Raw genomic sequence first — 17,669 nt, forward strand, 5'->3', positions numbered from 1 at the left:
GCTCTGTTTTTATTCCTAAAATATAAACATTTCTCTAGTTGCCTACATTAATCGTGTGTCGTTCCTTCTTCAAGCGCAAACGGCTGAACGGATTTCGATGAAAGTTAAAAATAATGCTAGATTTTATCCAGGTGCGGGAAGCAGCTACTTCAAGACGCGGGTGAGGCCTCAGAAGTTAAATACAATAATTTTGCTAGGCAGGTAAATTTTTTTTGGATAGGTACCTACTCTCAATTTCAGCAACCGTGGTCCAGTGTCGTTTTTGTGTATTACGCGGTGTCCTGCGTGAGCGACGAACGCGACGCGACGCGACGCTGCGAACGCGACGAACGCGATCAATTCAAAGGAATTCCCTACATGCGGCCTATGTGACAGTCTGCGGCGAGACGCGACGTAACGCGTACTTGTTTTGAGGGCGACCAGACGCGACACCGCGAACTATTCAGAAGCGTTGATTGTTGTGGGACAAAAAAAACATAAATATTAAAGAAATCGTTTATTAGTACAAACAAGTTGGAAGATTGTTGCGGTCTGTACTTTAAATATGAACTTTCAAGCAAAATTGTAACACAACTTCTCCATGATTTGAGAAGTAATGACCAAAATCACGTAGGACATCTGTCGCGTATAGCATCGCGTCGCATTACGTCGCGTCGTGTTGCGTCGCGTCGCGTCGCGTTCGTCGCTCACGCAGGACACCGCGTTAGTGTTAGTAAGAGCCCTGCCTCATTAGGACGCCAATGGCGACGTCGCCGGCTACGTATCCAAGCAGTTAGTTTTGAAATGTATGGAACTTACCTCACTTGGCGACGGTTTGGCAACATCGCCAAATTGGAGGCGTGGCCACGAGCTACAGTTTCCTACGTGGCTTCTGGCTACTGTGGCAGCTTGGCGACGCTACCACGGTTGCCACTATAAGGGTGCGTCCACATCTGGCGAATGCGCCGCGAATGCGCAGCACGCGAGCCGATCGCGAGCTGTCCGCGAGCTGCGCGCGTGCAGTCACTGCAATAGTTCGGTGCGCCTCTTTAGCGCAACTCACGCAAGGCTCGTATAGAGCGCGCGATCTGCGCGCAATCAGTTCTCGCCCTTACAGTTCCGTATATTGGCTCAGTACTATCGAAGATGGCAGACGTCGCTCGCGTGCGGCGCTTAGGTCGCGCGCGAGCTGCGCGCGGGCGGCGCAGAAGCGGCGCACGAACAAAAATGCACGCGCGCAGCTCGCGATCGGCTCGCGTGCTGCGCGCATTCGCCAGATGTGGACGCACCCTAATGTACACGATAAAGCGCACCTCCTTCACTCAGTCGCCAGTGTGGTCGCCAGTCAGCGTGCGATTTCTTCAGCGACGACGTAAACAATTGACTGTCGAGACGCCATGGCCACTCAAATTGGCGACTTTTGGATGCCAAAAGTAGCCAGACCTGAGCCGCTGGCGTCGTCGCCATGGCGTCCTAGTGAGGAAGAGCTCTTAGAGACCTATTTATTTGATCTGAGGTAAGACCATCGATTTTAGTACCTATCGCAAGGTATGAAGATAAAATAAAACCATCTAAATTGGTTAAAAAGAGTTTTATTATAAACCTGGAAATATTGTTAAACCAATCAGGAACAGTTCAAACGAGTACCTAAAGCTGAGTAAACGTTAGTTGATCTTTCACAGCAGATCTGATTTTATTTCAGACATCAAAAAATGAATACATTGCAATTTTCAATTGGCTGACTTGGCTCCCCTTTTCGCTTTTGTTTGGCTGCATAGTACCATATTGTTTCTGGGTCGGATAATTTTCGGCCAGTTATGCTTCTTTCTGCTCAAACTTCTTACCTAGGTGCCAAGTCTTGTCATAATCTTCCGTGTTTCGGAAAGCACGATAAACTGTAGGTCCCGGCTGTGATTTGAACATCTTTGGCAGTCTTTACAGGTAGACAGAAGACAGTCTTACCAACGTGTATTGGGTTGCCCGGGTAACTGGGTTGAGGAGGTCAGATAAGCAGTCGCTCCTTGTAAAACGAAGATTCTCAGCTGCATCCGGTTAGACTGGAAAAATAGTTGGGAAATAGCTAGGCAGAAGATGAGGCCCTGAGAAGTGTTCTTTCGTTCTTATTTATTACTTACCTTTTCTCAGCGGGCAGCCTAAATATTGTTGTTTTATATCAGCTTACAGTTGAAAATTTTCACATTTTGATTTGAATTTTAATTAAGTAATCGAACTAATTTTATTACTACTTTCAAATAATTATTATTTCGTATACTTAGTATTTTATCAGTCCAGTGTTTTCTTCAGTCTTCTAGGATTTTCTTCATTATTGTATTTGTGTATAAAAATATATGGCGATTTGTATTTTTTTTTTCAACAAAAATGAATTAGGTGTTATAGTTACCTCTGCCTGATTATTACCATTTTTGTCTTAAATTGACTTCTTTTTAAATTTTCTATCTTCAATGCTGAATAAATAATAATCCTGTGATATTTTTAAATAAAACCGACTTGTGATGATTGAAGTTTACAAATTCTGACATGTTCAATTTGTGAGAATTATTAATGGAAGTTTCATAATTTTACCTTTTTATTTTGGTAATTAATTTGCTGCTTGTCCAATGTTCCCTTATCGTATTACGAAAGGTTAAGGAAAGTACTATCTACCAATTTGTTTTCAATTATAATTTTGAATTTCATGTTCTCGTTCATAATATTTAAAAAGGCCACCGTTTTTTTGGGTTAAAATACCAATTGTGTACTGTACAAATTAAACATTAATATTTTTTTTATTTTATTTATTACATAGTCACACAAAAATTGAATACATTTATATTTTGTTTGTTCAACATGTTTTCATAATTATACCTTAATTATTTAAGAAAGTGCAAAACCTTTTTGGATACTTTTGTAACTTTTGCGGCTGGCAACTTTCTCATGTCATCTAAAACTAGGTGCAGTTACGTTTACTAAATTCAAAACATGTTGAAGTCGTTTTAAGTATACTAATATTATTAAAATTATTAAGTTACTTACTAACATAGATTTTAAAAATTGCTTTTTTAAAATTTACATATTATAGTTTTGTAAAATTTGACCTGCTTGAATGCGGTTACGCATTTTACATTTTTTTTTAATGGCAGCACTTCCATGCTTAAATGCTGTATTACAAAATAAAAGAAATTATACTTTTGTTAACATAATATTGTTTAAATATGTTTTTACCATTTAAGTATTTTTATTGCAATGTCAAATACACAGTATCAGTGTACTTTGGTCCATCAAAAATAATTATAATAATTAGTTTTACTGAAGTTGTATCTTTTGTGTACTTGGTAGTTGTATTGTTTTTCTTCGGCGTTTAACGTTTTAGTCTTCATATATTTTTCGGTATTTATTTATTAATCTTGTGGGTTTAGATCCAATACAACTTTTTACTCACCAGACTTAGTGGGAGCGCTTTTTTGTAGTCCTGAAAAAATGAAATATTTTTTAAAGTGGGTTGACTTGACAGTTGATGTCAAACAAAAAAATAATAAGCAACAAAAGTCATAATCCCAAAATAATGGTTAATAAAAGCAAAATAAAAATGTATGCACTGGCGCTTTCCCGATTGAGTTAGTTAATTTTAATGAGATAGGAGGTTTTGGTGATGATAAGGTGAAATGGTGTTTGTAAGCCGCTTGTAATCAAGCCTGTAATAAGAAAAGATGACATAATGAGATGCTTGGGACAGTATGTGACAAGTTAGTAATATGAAATAGGGTTAATAAGTCCAATGACAAAGCTGTAGATAACTATCCTGTAATGTGACAGGTCTGTAACATGACAGATAATTATATGACAACCAATTATATTGCTTTCTAAAAGTAATTTAACGAGTTGGTAACATGTAATGGTGGCAATAAACCTACTATGTAACAAGGTTGTATAATATGGGATGTACTGTAATGTGACAAGTTGGTAACATGAAATGGGGTCAATAATGGTGCTATGAGACAAGCTCATAACGAATGCTACGTGTTTTTAAAAGTGACAAGTTGGTAACATGACATAGGGCTTATAAGTCTGCTGTAAGGCAAGCTCGTGACAAATTATATAGGTTAGAAACGATGACAGGTCAGTAACATGACATAGGGGCCTATGCCTGTAATGTGACAAGTTGGTAAGCCTGCTATAAGGCAAGCTCGTGGTAAATGCTATGGGTTAGTAACGATTACAAGTGGGTAAGATGGGATGTGACTACGCCTATACGTTTGGGAGCAACCGATGTGACCCTAAGCCGATACGTTTGGGGGAGCGCGATGTGACCCTAGGTTCGGGGGCAAGCGCCGTGCTACGTGTCATACTCGGTGTCTACTTGGGCGGGCGCGCGTAGGGCTCGGCTCGCGCGTAGTGCTGGCGCCGCGTGCCCACCGCCCGCACGGACTTGTACTCGCGCGCGTCCTCCTTGTAGCCGTAGCCCTCGTCCGAGTAGTAGCGATCGTGGCCACGCTCGTAGTAGAAGTCGGGCTCCGCCGCCGCGCCTCGGACTGGGCCACGGATCTGCTGTGGGATTGAAAAATCACTACATAGTATAAAACAAAGCCGGTTTCTGTCTCTCTCTATGTATGCTTAATACCTTTACACATTTAAAGCTACGCAACAGATTATGATGAAGAGGAAGGTTTATGTGTATAATAACATCCATTAAAGAGTGAAGAAATATTGTTATCTTATTTTTAACATGGCATCCGTTCGAAGCCGGAACGGGTCGCTAGTTAAAAATAATGGTTGTATTGCGACGGTACCGAGTCTTATTTGACTTCAAAGAATACCTATTTCACTTTCTACATGAATACAATATTAACCAAAAATTTATTTTTCAGGACTTTGACATTACTTTTATCATAAAATATAACACATAGATTGGTTATTAAAATCCGAAGTACATACCGGAGGCTCAGGCATCTGTTGGTACACATCATCGTACGGGTACGAGGTCTCCATAGCAGACCGCGCTCGGTCCAATATGCTGATGACCTTGTTCTTAGGAGGCATGGCGCGAGGTATGGGCGGCGCGGGCGGCATGCGAGGCCTGGCGCGAGGCCCGCCCGGCGCGGACGCTCCAGCGCCCGCCTCGAAACCGAAGCCGCGGCCGGCGCCTCCGTAGCCACCTGGGGGCCCGCGTCTGGCACCCGCTGCACCTGTGAGACAAATGTTCTTGTGTACTTTGTTACTTAACTTTGTTACCAAAACTTTGTTACTAAGTGACTTTACTTTGAAAGCAGCCTGTAGTCTGGAAGTTGGTGATTGATTCAATGCATCTGAGAGCACGTTAACGTCGGTCCTGCACCTGATCTCTCTCCGGTCGCGACGGATTACCGTCGCTTATAATAATTACTTGTTTATAATTCTCTTAAAAGATTTTTAAGTAGTAAGCAGTACCTTATAAAAATCTGCTGTCTCATACATTATTGCCCACACAGAATTCTATTTTGTATAGAACAGCAGATTTTTTTTACACTTATTTTGTGTATTTAACATGCTAGGGGCCTTACTGACACCTATTGCGAGATTTTCGGGATTAAAACGACAAAAATAATGGTGTAAATGAATCAAGTACTCACCACCCCTCTCAATATCTCTCATCTGTGTCTGCCAGATCATATCATTGGTATCGGGCACCAGGTACTTCTTAACTTCGGCAAGAGCGTATGCGATCCGCGCGTGCGCCTCGGCGGGCGACGCGAGAGCACTGATCTCTACGTGAAGCTCGTCCGATAAGTGCGCGTATTTAGGGTCCAAGGAGTTGCGCAGCTCTTCTTCTTTTTGTCTGTGGAATTAAAAAAAAAAATAAGATGTATGTTGAATTAGTGTAAGCTTAGGGCTGCCATTCGTCCGGGTTTCCCCGGATTTGTCCTCGTTTGGAGGCCGTCCGGGCGGTTTCAAGAAGTGTCCGGGGAAACTCGGACACTTTTCATGTAAGGAAGCAACTCAAGGAATTTAAATATATTTTAATAGTAAATGGATTACAAATTAGGTATTTTTTTGTTAAAAAAAAATCGTACTCGTTCGGGGGATAAATGCGATTTACGCCAAATATCCGGGTTTTTTTAATGTTTGTCCGGGTTTGGCGAAATTCGAGATGGCAACCCTATGTAAGCTAGATAATAGAAATAATATTATATTGTTTGCTTGTTTGAACTCTAAAGGCTCTGAAACTAAAAAAATCCTATCACTAAAATCCTTCTAAAACTATAAATGCGAAAGTTTGTGAGGATGTATGTGTGTAAGCCTGTTATTATTTCACTCAGAAATTACTAGACAGATTTTGATGAAATTTGGTACGTACCAAATACCTATACTATATCAAGGCTACTCTTTAGTCATGTAGGTTACTCAGGTCGCGGGTGAAACTGAAGAAAATTACTCGTCAAGTAAAATGTTTATATTAAGTTAAGTCTAGATTCTAGATAGATACCTGTCGCGCATTGATCCTCTGCCTAAAACTGCCATTTTGCACATGGTTTCTTCCTGTAAGTGCTTCATAGTATTGCCTTTTGGTCCGAGTAGCTTGCCAACAAAATTAAACTGTGGAATTAAATTAAAAAAAACATGTTAATGCATTGAAAAATTGAATTAAAAAAAAAAAAACTAAAAAATCACACGAAAATTCGTGTGATTGTTGACACACTTAGGGCTTTGTTGCTTCATTAAAAACAGGAAGTAAGAATAGATCTAAGTTACTCAGTAAAAAGATATTTACTTTAAGTAAGCAATAGTCATAAGGGTTGGACTACATACATGTACTTGGAAGTTGTAAACCACTATTCATTTTGGAGAGAATAATACTTTGTTTTTTGTTGTGTTTTTCAATTCTTTGTACCACAATATTTTTGTTAAATTATGAAAGAAACTCACCTTAGGGTGCTCCTTAACTGGAACTAAGACCTTAACGGTGACCTTTGTGGGTTTTTCACGGAAGACATCTAGATATTTGGAGTCTTTGCCCGGTATCCGACCTGAAGCTTGTACTTTTGTGACCTCTGTAACCAAAATAAAAATAGTGATGACAAAGTTAAGTGAACCCGGACGCCGGGTTTTCGGGCATAAGGGTCCCGTTCCGATACAATTGTGCTGTTGGACTCGAATACCGGGTTGTTATGTAATTATGCAAAATATTTTTGGGCATGTGGATAGGAATTGCATAGGTGAGCTGGGCAGCAAAAGTGTTAAGACAGGCTTATGAATATATGGAAGGAAATATTTAACCTCATGAAGCTAGATGAGCTAGTATATTTAAAAGTAACTGTTTTATGCGGTTTCACCCTGTTCCGGGGCATTCTGAATCTGGCTATATAGCTTATGTTACACAGAGAAAGCAACTCTTTTTAACACTAAAACATTTTCAAATCAAGTTTCTTAACATTTTATTGTACAAATTAACAATAAAATGTTTCCTCTTTAATATATTACTATGGAAAAAGGATTTGGTGGATAACTGTCTATAATTTGTACATCTTTGGCAGTTGTGGGTAATCAGTAACCACTAAGTAGCTACCAAGTGTCTACCAAGATGTATTGGGCTGCCCGGATAACTGGGTTAAGGAGGTCATATAGACATTTGGTCCATGTAAAACAATAAATACCCAGTTAATTCAGTCTTAACTGGAACTGGAATTTGAGCATCAGTATTTTACAGCTGACCCTAACATAGATTTACTGAAAGGCTAGGCAGATGATGTCATATCAAATTATCTTGCATTAACAGTGATTGTGCAAACAACATTAATTGTTTAAGTTAATTAATTACACATTGTAGCTAGTTATGTACAAGTTATAAGTACATATAGTTATTCTTATTGCCTTTGTAACATATTATTGGTAGTTTGTTTGGTTAGACATATTTGCCACATGACCTGGGGTCAATGACCGGGATATATGTACGACGATTAATAAAAAAGGTAGATACCTATGTGTCATGGAGGTTATAATACACCATAGATTCACAATCGGATATTGTTGATATTTATAAATATTTCAAACTAACAAAAGCTGATGATTGATGATGAAATTAAGGAAATATATATTGTATTTTGCTGTGATTCAGTAAATAAGCATTTTTGTGTTTATTAACTTCGGCGTCTTCAAAGTGCGTGTTTCTAAGTTGTTTTTGGAAGTATCAGTTAAATTATGTAGAAATAGAAAACAGGAATAAAACTTTTAAAGTAAGTAAGAGACTTCAACAATCGGATTCGAAACAACAATATTTTGGCCTGCCAAAACCAAAAATGACACGACCGGCGCGTCTTTTCTCATTTAAATTAAAAGTCATCAAAAACACTACATACCTTGGTCAATAAGTTTTGTAATAATAGGAAACTTAGCATTATTAAGTTTTATTTTCTCGCTTAACAACTCTCTCATGTATTCACCGGCTTTTTCATTTATTTTTGGATTATCCTCGCCATCTTGTTCTGGGTCATTTTCCATACTTTCATCTATCGGCGCATTTCGCTTGAAATCACTACTATTGTATCCGTTTTTGTCGTATTTCTCAGCCATTTTTAAATAGCTTAACTAAGTTTAATGAATATTAACACGTTTATCAAAAAATTACTAAGTCACATTCACAGAGAAACGGCGTCTGCCACAAGAAATCTATGGCTCGCGTGGCGACGTCAGATTCACATTCAGTGTTGCCAATAAAAAATCTCGATTTCTAGCGCGTTATAAAATATCTATGGTTTTTACCCAGTCGGATGACTGACTAGAACTACTGAATGAATGGGTGGTTAAATGGCATCCTTATCCTTTCTGAGGTTTTCGCCGAGTCTGTAGCCACTGTGCATTACCATGACACATAAATCTTTGGTTTACTCTAAGGCCGCGAACGCACAGGCAGGTGGCTTGCTTAGCGCCTAGTGCCTAGCGGCATTTTAGAACGTTCGTTTTACTGGGCTACTCGCTAGGTGACGCGCTAGACACTAAGCGCTAAGCAAGCCACCTGCCTGTGCGTTCGCGGCCTTAGGTCTACTTACTCTAGAACAGTGGTTCTTAACCTTTTTGGCATGAATGAGGGACCACTTTACCAAAAGTTTGTCTTGCCGGGGACCACCCCAATGGTTTACCTAAATTGAGGGTTCTTTGATAAAGAATACGAGTACGATAATAGAAGTACGATAAAGAATACACTTTATAATTAAAATTTACAGATTTTGATGAGATTTTTGTGACCGCATTCTCTTTACTGACTTCTGAATTCTTGGTTCAGTACTACTCAAAACTAAACGCATGTCGGCAGTGGCATCCAACAGATTTCTATGCTTGTTTTTAACAATCAGAAGCGTCGAAAACCCACGAACGTATTTATAGCTTTAACTAAATCTTCCATATGTTACAAACCAAACATTGCGTTTAAATGCGCGAGCGAAGCGAGCGCGAAATTTTTTTCGGATTCAAACCAAAAATTACGTAAAATGTGGCCCAAACATACTTAATTTTTTGTTTGTTGACAAATGCAAAAATAAAGGCACACGGTTTTTGAATACGCGAGCAGAGCGAGCGCGAAATTTTAATTACTTTTTAAGACTCAAAGCCAAAATTACGTAAAATGTAGCCCAAACATATTTTTTTTTCTGTTGGACAACTAAGATGGATATCTTTTATACGTCCATGCGAAAACCCCTGTTCGCATAGATAAGTCGTTAAAAATAAAATTAGATTAGCAACGTCGCGAAGCGATGCTTCGCGGACCACTTGGAATGCCTCCAGGGACCACCAGTGGTCCGCGGACCACCGGTTAAGAACCACTGCTCTAGAACCACTGAACACAAGGGCGATTGTGGGTTGAAAACTAAACGACGAATATATTCATTTCAGTGTTTATTCCTTATAAAAACAATGCCATAATAAACAATAGATTATTTTTAAACTTGAGAGTTTGTCGATCATTTGTCTTTTATTTTCTTGTCTTTCGGCTTGTGATGGGATCTAGCGTGTTGTATCACCATGATGTTGAACTCACTGTCTGGTGCCACCATTATTTCATCTTTCTTTGTATGGATTCGTATTATTATTATTTCTTCGACAGGGTTCTGAAAATAAGTTTTAATTATGATAATCACGTTATTTTATGCGACATAATGGCGGATGTTTAGTGGGTACTCGGGGCAAGATCACACTCAACCCCAATTTATTTGTTATGTACAAATATTTCTTCCTTTTATACTCTCCGTACTGCCGTATATACTCATTGATTTACTCTGCCTATGTACTCCCTTATCTACTATCCCCATGTACTACCCCTATCTATGTACGTACTTCCTTATGTACTCAACAAAAAAATATCTCACCAGTTCTTTAATGTAGATTTGCGATATTTGTCCAAACTTGTGAAGAGCTCTGCCATAATTCGTGGCGCTAGTAACGCTCATATTGGTCAATATCGGGGCCCCTGAAACATACCGTCACTTTATTTTATATGCTTATAATCTGCAACAATATCATAGACTTTTAGGTGTCCAATTAAACCTCGCCTCTTTCGTGCCATATTATATTATTTTTCGCCCGATTTTCGTTGCTGTCTTAAATAAAGATGATTAACTTTCAGGAGTTATGATACGGAAATGATTTTTTTGTTTCTACCCTTAAAGCTAAAAGTATAGGCTTTCAAACGAGACCATAAACATTTAACTGTAATATTGTATCATTGGCAATCGTTGTAATTGTATAGCGCAAGGGGGCGATTCCATTTTTTTGCTCGGGAGTGTAGATGTTAACCTTCTTTGTTGGTCATTATTACGCCTTCTACTGAATCATCATCCATTATTCTGTCCACGATGGGGTTAGCAGAGTTAATTGTGGCCGTCTGAAATCAAGAAACAAAACTCTTTGATAGCCTATGGTCTGGTCTATATAGTCAAGAACATATCTGACAGATAAACTATAACTCGGTTTCACATGTCTCGGATAGCAATATATGGTAAAAATTATAAACAGCTTTTATCTGATAGATAGCGATACCTATCAGATAACTAACAGACATTTTATCGGTAACGGTAACTAGTGAACTTGGTCCTGAATTGATTTGTTGAAACTTACGGTTCGTACAAGCCATTCATCTCTTGCATCTTTCAATAAGTTTGTAATTATTTTCATTATTAATTATGGCACAAAGAACTCTGGAAGAAAGAAAAGATGTATCATGCTCTTTGTTACTAATATCACACGGATAAAAATGTGGCCTATCTATACTAATATTATAAAGCTGAAGAGATTGTTTGTTTGTTTGTTTGAACGCGCTAATCTCAGGAACTACTGGTCCGATTTGAAAAATTCTTTCAGTGTTAGATAGCCCATTTATCGAGGAAGGCTATAGGCTGCGGGTTCGTGCAGAGGTTTCCACGGGATGCGGGTGAAACCGCTGGCAGAAGCTAATTTTTTATATGATTAAGCTAATACCGAATGAAATAACGGCGGGCGTAGGTAATTAGAATATGAATTGTGAAACTCCTAGTTTCTTGTTTTCTCGTCTCAGTATTAGGGCCCTGGTTTTTACTTTGGGCGTCCCAAAACTTTCTTATACCCAATTTCCCAGCATCATTATGCAAGTCTTATAGTAACTACGTTATTATCCCTTAGGTACAAACGAATATTAGCCCTTAAAAAGTGATGGTCAATCACTTAAGGGATGGACCTTTAAATAAAGATAGCACACACAAGTACCTTTCTAATGTATGTGTTTATGAGGGTCCTCTTTCTCCGAAGACTTGAGTTTTTGAAGAACGCACGCTGAAAACTCGGCGTCGGAGGCAACTAAGAGCTCATTTGATTTGGTCACTATCCGATAAGCCACTAAGTCATCCATTATATCCTGTTGGTTATGAAATACGATATTTAAATTATAAAAAAGGTTCCATTGCAAATTAGAGCAGTAAAAAATATTGGACACGGAATCAACAATTGTTGGTCAGGCAAGTACCAATGCAACTTTTCTATGTTTGTATGTACTTTCTAAGTATATCTTAGACACCATTGACTGTGTTTCGGATGGCACGTTAAAACTGTAGGGCTGCGGGATTGTTAGAAAGAGTTACCGCGGCCCTGGTACATAAAAGGCCTACGACGGTTTTTAGTCAGTAAGAGTCTGACACTCCCTCACCGCTACTAACCCACAACGGGAGGGATCATTTGATGATTTTTGTCGTTAAAAAAAAAGGTCCCGGCTGTCATTGGCAGTCGTTACGGGTAGTCAGAAGCCAGTAAGTCTGACACCAGTCTAACCAAGGAGTATGGGCATAAAGTAAATAACCACTAGAGAGCGCACTCGCCAATTTCTTCTAAGAACACGACTCACCGCTGCGGGCAGGGGGGGGCGACATAATCCGCGGCTACTATTGGTCAGTTCAAGGTCGCTACTAAAGGATCGTACTGTTCGTAGCCTTATAGTACGCGCAAAATCACTAACTTTTGGCGAGCGTCGGGGCACTGTATGCGCAGTCAAGTGGTTTTATAGTCTTTGAGTATGGGGTTGCCCGAGTAACTGGGTTGAAGAGGTCAGATAGGGCAGTCGCTCTTTGTAAAGCACTGGTACTCAGCTAGGCTCGGAGGCTCGGAGCATGATGTATGTCATTGTAGGCATTATTTTTAATTCTCTCATCGCGGGGCACAGGCCTCAATATTTAAAATTAAAAAATAAATAAAAATAAGTCACGGTTTGTTTAACGATATAAAGTAGGCTTATCACAACCATATACAAATGAAGTTGGTATTTAGTACTTTGTGTTTCAAAACCAGGCACAAAGCAATGACTGGCTTCATACAAATTGTATAAAACTTTAATTTCTAAACGAAAAACAACGGATGGATATATTGTCCGCAGTAAATAAATAAAATAATAAAAAAAACTGTAAGCTTACCACCTCTTTAATAGAATTTCGAATTTGACGACCGAGGGAGGGCAACTGGCTAGCTAGAACTACTTCTTCAATCCTAGGCATTGTATGCATTATAGGCTCATCTGTAATTAGTCTGATTAGCAAGACTACGAATAAAACACATTGCATTGTTCTCGTCTAACTTTTCCGATCTGAAGTTACCTACTGATAATTGCGCAATAGTCAAAGTATGCGCAAGACCACAGACAAGACACTAGTGAGTATGCGTGGGGCGTCAAAACTATGGCTGACTTCGGAGATAAAAATTATAACTTCTGCAAGAGTTAGATCTCTCACCGGTCATGTCAGGATGTCGTCCCATCGGGCTATGTGAGTGAAGGAATAATGAGGGCACCTGTGTCTGCGCAAATGCTTGTGCACTATGATATTATGTCCTGCGCAGTTGGCTGATCTCCTTACATGAGAACAGCCGCCGTAGCCGATAATCGGCTAGGAGGACATCATCATGTTAAGAAATTATGACCTTTTGGGGCACTTTTGGAAATTTTGATTTGTCCAGCTCTTGTTGCCGCTAACCATTCTAACTAAATATATTATTTTCCTAACTTACCTTCCCTGAAATACATCAAACCGATAACATTTAAATTGAGTTCTATACGATCGATAGTATCCGTTGTAACTTGTGAGAACTCCTGAAAGTGAACACAGTAAATTGTTTAGAGGACCACACCGGCCTATTTAGAGCATACAAAAAAGAACGCATTCCTTCGTATTATTTTATTTAGCACTAGCTGTGCCAAGTTTCAAGCAATTCTCGAGGGAATTCCTTTCCGTACCCGGATAAAGTATAGTCTTTGTCACCCGGGTATAGTGTAGATTCTCAACAGTGAAAGCTTTTTTAAATCATGATAAATAAAAGACCAAGAAAGAGCAGAGATGAAAATGCTAAGAGGAACGTGTGGTGTTATGCGAATGGATAGAGTATGATTATATGAGAGGAAGTTTGAAAGTAACAACGCTGCGTGGAAACCGGCTGTCATGGTATGGGCATGTGATGTGATGATGACAATGGAAGTCACTTCGTAAGGAAGGCTTTGGGTATTGGTAACGTGGATGGCATAGTTGTCCGGGTAACTGGGTTGAGGGGGTCAGATAGGGCAGTCGCTCCTTGTATAGCACTGGTACTCAGCTACATCCTAGACTGGAAACCAACACCAACATATTTGGGAAAAAGGCTCGGAGGATGATGGATGGCATAGTGGAAGAGGATGACCAAAAAACCGATGCATGGTGTGAAAGTCGATATGATTAGAAATAATGTTATTTGTGAGATGATGGCAGATGACTATGGATGGAGAAAACATGCTGCGCCGACTCCAAATAAAATTGAGATAAGAGGGGGATGATGATAATGATAATATTCATAGGATTTGGACCTGTTCATGGTTCTTGATGATCCTATAGTTTTAGATAGTTTTGAGAAGTGAATAAAAGTAGAAATGAACTTACTTTTGGCCATTCCCTCCTCCTAAACTTTCTAAATAATCTTCTAGGCATTATAAGGAGTAAAAATGTATAATATTTCTAATAATAAATGTTGAATATCTAACAAAATAAATAAAATATAAAAAGAAAGTGTTATAATGGTATCAAAACATCTGTATGACAGACAATAGAAGATTGAGTTTTTTTTTTGTGAAATATGGCTTCCTGATATCATTCATCAAAGAAGATTTCAATTCGTTTTTGAACCTCAAAAATCAAAAGTATATGTAAAGGTAGAATTCCGTGGATAGCGGCTACGACAGCCGCGCGCGGCTTACGACAGTCGTCGGCCGCGCGCGACAATAGTCAACCTATGAAAATGTATGGCGCCGCTGCCGAGGTCCGCGACAGTCGCGCGCGGCCGACGAATTTCGTAAGCCGCGCGCGGCCGTATGCATCTCAACATGGTCTAGCGCTTAGTAACATCTATATAATTTTAGTAAAACCAGAATTGAATTGTTTTTTATTTAGTCGGCAAAACTTCCTTTTGTTTTCATTACAATACAAATGCTTTTGAATCAGTATTGGGTAGTATCCTTCATCATTTCTACTTTTTAAAAATAGGGTCGATTGGTAATCTATTTTCATAATACAGCCACAGCAATACGTCATCCTCTTCTTCTTCAAGGATATCAATTAGCACTTCGACTAGAGGGAACGGACGAACAAAATCTACTAATTTCAACACAATGCCGCGCGCGGCTTACGAAATTCGTCGGCCGCGCGCGACTGTCGCGAGCCTCGGCAGCGGCGCCATACATTTTCATAGGTTGACTATTGTCGCGTGCGGCCGACGACTGTCGTAAGCCGCGCGCGGCTGCGTAAGCCGCGACCCACGGAATTCTACCTTAAAGTAAGCTGAAAATCAGCACTTTTCGAAGGTCAAGTTTACAAGAGACAGCCCCCAAAAACGCCCGCCCTTCAGCAGTTCCTATGTTTTTGCTATAAAGAAGAAATTGAGGAACTAGCTCAACAATGGTGCAACACAATTCTGCATAGTTTGTAAAACCAAAAACAAAGTGTTAAAAAAATATTGTAACTGGCCAAGCGCGAGTCGGACTCGCGCACGAAGGGTTCCGTACCTTCCAAACAATATTCTACATATTTATATATATTTATCGAAATCGCGCAAAAATGAGCAAAAAAATCACGTTGTATGGGAGTCCCCCAAAATATTTATTTGATTCTAGTTTTCAGTATTTATTGTTATAGCGGCAACAGAAATACATCGTCTGTGAAAATTTCAACTCTAACTATCACGGTTCATGAGATACAGCCTGGTGACAGAAGGACGATGGACGGACGAACGGCCGGACAGAGTATCGAAAACAATAGGGTCCCGTTTTACCCTCTGGGTATGGAATCCTAAAAATAATAAAATTATGTACAAACTAAAGTCGGTACCTGCTCAAGATTTCCCATTGGGAGCGGCTGTAAGAAGAAATATTCATAAATCCGCAGTTTGTTCGTTTTTGACGCACCAGGAACTCCACAAGCGTTGTAACTACAATGGTTTCATAGAGGAGAGGCAGTCGCTCCTTGTACAACACTGGTACTCAGCTGCAAACGGTTAGACTGGAAGCCGACCCCAACATAGTTGGGAAGAAAGGCTAGGCAGATGATGATGAATGGGACCGCGTCGTAGCAACTTAGGAACTTAGTTACTCTTAAAATCCGGCTTTTACATAAACTTTGTTCATTTGCATTCGTGCAGATATGAGTATACACTGGTTTTAGAAACTTTATGATCCCCCAGTTTTTGGAACTAAGGAAGTAGGTAAATATGAAGAGCCATTTCCAGTTCCAGTTTCAGTTTTCATACAGAAGTTGTTTTTTTCTGTTGTAACCATTTTTTATTTTTTTTAATGACGTCAAAAATCATCAAATGACCTGCTGTGGGTTAGCAGCGGTGAGGGAGTGTCAGACTCTTAAATCATAAATCATTTATTTTGCTTGAAATATGGTTTTACATAAGGTGTTAACAATAGGGTATTACATGCATTTTTGAAATATATCTTAAATAAATTCTTTAGTCTTAATATATCTCTAAAAAATTAAAAATATTTTTTTTTCTCACGTTATGTACGAATATAAATTAATTGTTTTATCATAATTTCAAATTTCGCGCGTATTTCGCGAAAACGCGGCACACAACGGACGCCATGATTGTTTTTTGGTCATGACGTCATTACGTTAGTAAACAAACTACAGCTGTCAGTAATACATATTTTGATATATATTGAAAATTTTAATAATGAGTAATTATGCTCCGTATCGTTGGTGTGTTGTTTCTGAATGTGAGAACACTAGTGTAAAAACACCAGACAAATTATGGATTCAAGTATCTACCAGTGGATATAAATATGAGAAACCCTTGGTTAAAAGTTGTTTACTACTGTAATGACGTCATTAGCATGGCGGCGACATTTCGTAGTGTTCAAAGACAGATAAAAAAACCTAAAAACTTTAAACTGCAATAAAAAATATATTTATGTACCTTACGAAGTGAAACTAACATTTCCCGATTGCTTTTCCTCTAAACAATCATTGTAATACACTTTTAATTTTTTTCTCATCTAGACTAAAATACCCTATTATGTAAGTTGTAGTGTACAAAACATATTTCACCCGTATTACGGGTATGCAAAATATGGTTCTTTAAAGCTAATGGAATTATACAATTATCTGTTTAATTAATATATTAATCAATTAAATTAATTTTTAAATTAAATTATTGGTTATAAAAAAAGGTACGGCATTTAGTGGGCACCAAATCGACATGTACTTTTGTTGAGAAACTCTTTAACACTATAAAAACTCTCCTGAATTAGCCACTTTCGAAGGGCAGTACAGAACTTGTTGTAGGTACGGCAAGTCAGTCATTCTCTTAGGCAGAGAATTATAAATTAATGGAGCCATATAGGCACAGTTTTTCTTAAAAAGCTCCAGCTTAGGGACGGGCATTTTTAAGGGAAGGCGATTAATTTTGCGTCTAAATGTGTTATCATTAGATATAAAAAGATAACCGTGGTTTTTAACAAATTTAGAAACTTCATATATGTATATGCAAGGTACGGTTAAGAGACTATGTGTCTTCTTACTGACTAAAAACCGTCGTGTTCCGTCGTAGGCCTTTTATGTAGGGCCGCGGTAACTCTTTCGAACAATCCCGCAGCCCTTCTGTTGTATCTTAGAATGTGATTGTTCGTTAAATAGAGGGGTAAAACCTATTTAGGTATATGTAGGTACCTAAATAAAACGAATAAA

General features: G+C 38.8%; 2 protein-coding genes across 3 annotated transcripts; both read right to left on the reverse strand.

Annotated features, from left to right (window-relative positions):
• Positions 1–1,555: 1,555 nt before the first annotated feature.
• On the reverse strand, positions 1,556–8,661 carry LOC124641378 (KH domain-containing, RNA-binding, signal transduction-associated protein 2-like). 2 transcript variants are annotated; one of them, XM_047179447.1, is made up of 7 exons: positions 8,310–8,661; positions 6,880–7,004; positions 6,440–6,549; positions 5,586–5,791; positions 4,912–5,162; positions 4,326–4,521; positions 1,556–3,448 (listed from the first exon to the last, which is right to left on the reverse strand). In XM_047179447.1, the coding sequence occupies exons 1-6, from the start codon at positions 8,521–8,523 to the stop codon at positions 4,333–4,335; spliced, it is 1,095 nt and encodes a 364-aa protein (XP_047035403.1). In that variant the 5' UTR covers positions 8,524–8,661; the 3' UTR covers positions 1,556–3,448; positions 4,326–4,332. The 2 variants fall into 2 exon arrangements, with proteins under 2 accessions (XP_047035403.1, XP_047035402.1); XM_047179446.1 differs by having other exon boundaries at positions 4,326–4,524.
• Positions 8,662–9,833: 1,172 nt separating this feature from the next.
• LOC124641598 (dynein light chain roadblock-type 1-like) lies at positions 9,834–11,118 on the reverse strand. Its single transcript, XM_047179741.1, has 4 exons — positions 11,062–11,118; positions 10,741–10,828; positions 10,314–10,414; positions 9,834–10,055 (listed from the first exon to the last, which is right to left on the reverse strand). The coding sequence occupies exons 1-4, from the start codon at positions 11,116–11,118 to the stop codon at positions 9,909–9,911; spliced, it is 393 nt and encodes a 130-aa protein (XP_047035697.1). The 3' UTR covers positions 9,834–9,908.
• Between the last annotated feature and the right edge of the window lie 6,551 nt (positions 11,119–17,669).

Source organism: Helicoverpa zea, chromosome 22 (assembly GCF_022581195.2).
Source record: "Helicoverpa zea isolate HzStark_Cry1AcR chromosome 22, ilHelZeax1.1, whole genome shotgun sequence".
NCBI classification, from domain to species: Eukaryota; Metazoa; Arthropoda; class Insecta; order Lepidoptera; family Noctuidae; genus Helicoverpa; species Helicoverpa zea.

What these genes read in the sequence shown, in the direction of transcription:
- LOC124641378 (XM_047179446.1), bottom strand. Translation starts at nt 8,523, where the DNA reads ATGGCTGAGAAATACGACAAAAACGGATACAATAGTAGTGATTTCAAG. An exon ending in GAGAGATATTGAGAGGGGTG is followed by an intron (nt 5,163 to 5,585) that starts GTGAGTACTTGA and finishes TTTGTCTCACAG; the next exon opens with GTGCAGCGGGTGCCAGACGC. An exon ending in AACAGATGCCTGAGCCTCCG is followed by an intron (nt 4,525 to 4,911) that starts GTATGTACTTCG and finishes TCAATCCCACAG; the next exon opens with CAGATCCGTGGCCCAGTCCG.
- LOC124641598 (XM_047179741.1), bottom strand. Translation starts at nt 11,118, where the DNA reads ATGAAAATAATTACAAACTTATTGAAAGATGCAAGAGATGAATGGCTT. An exon ending in ATGAATGGCTTGTACGAACC is followed by an intron (nt 10,829 to 11,061) that starts GTAAGTTTCAAC and finishes TCTTGATTTCAG; the next exon opens with ACGGCCACAATTAACTCTGC. An exon ending in AATAATGACCAACAAAGAAG is followed by an intron (nt 10,415 to 10,740) that starts GTTAACATCTAC and finishes GGTATGTTTCAG; the next exon opens with GGGCCCCGATATTGACCAAT.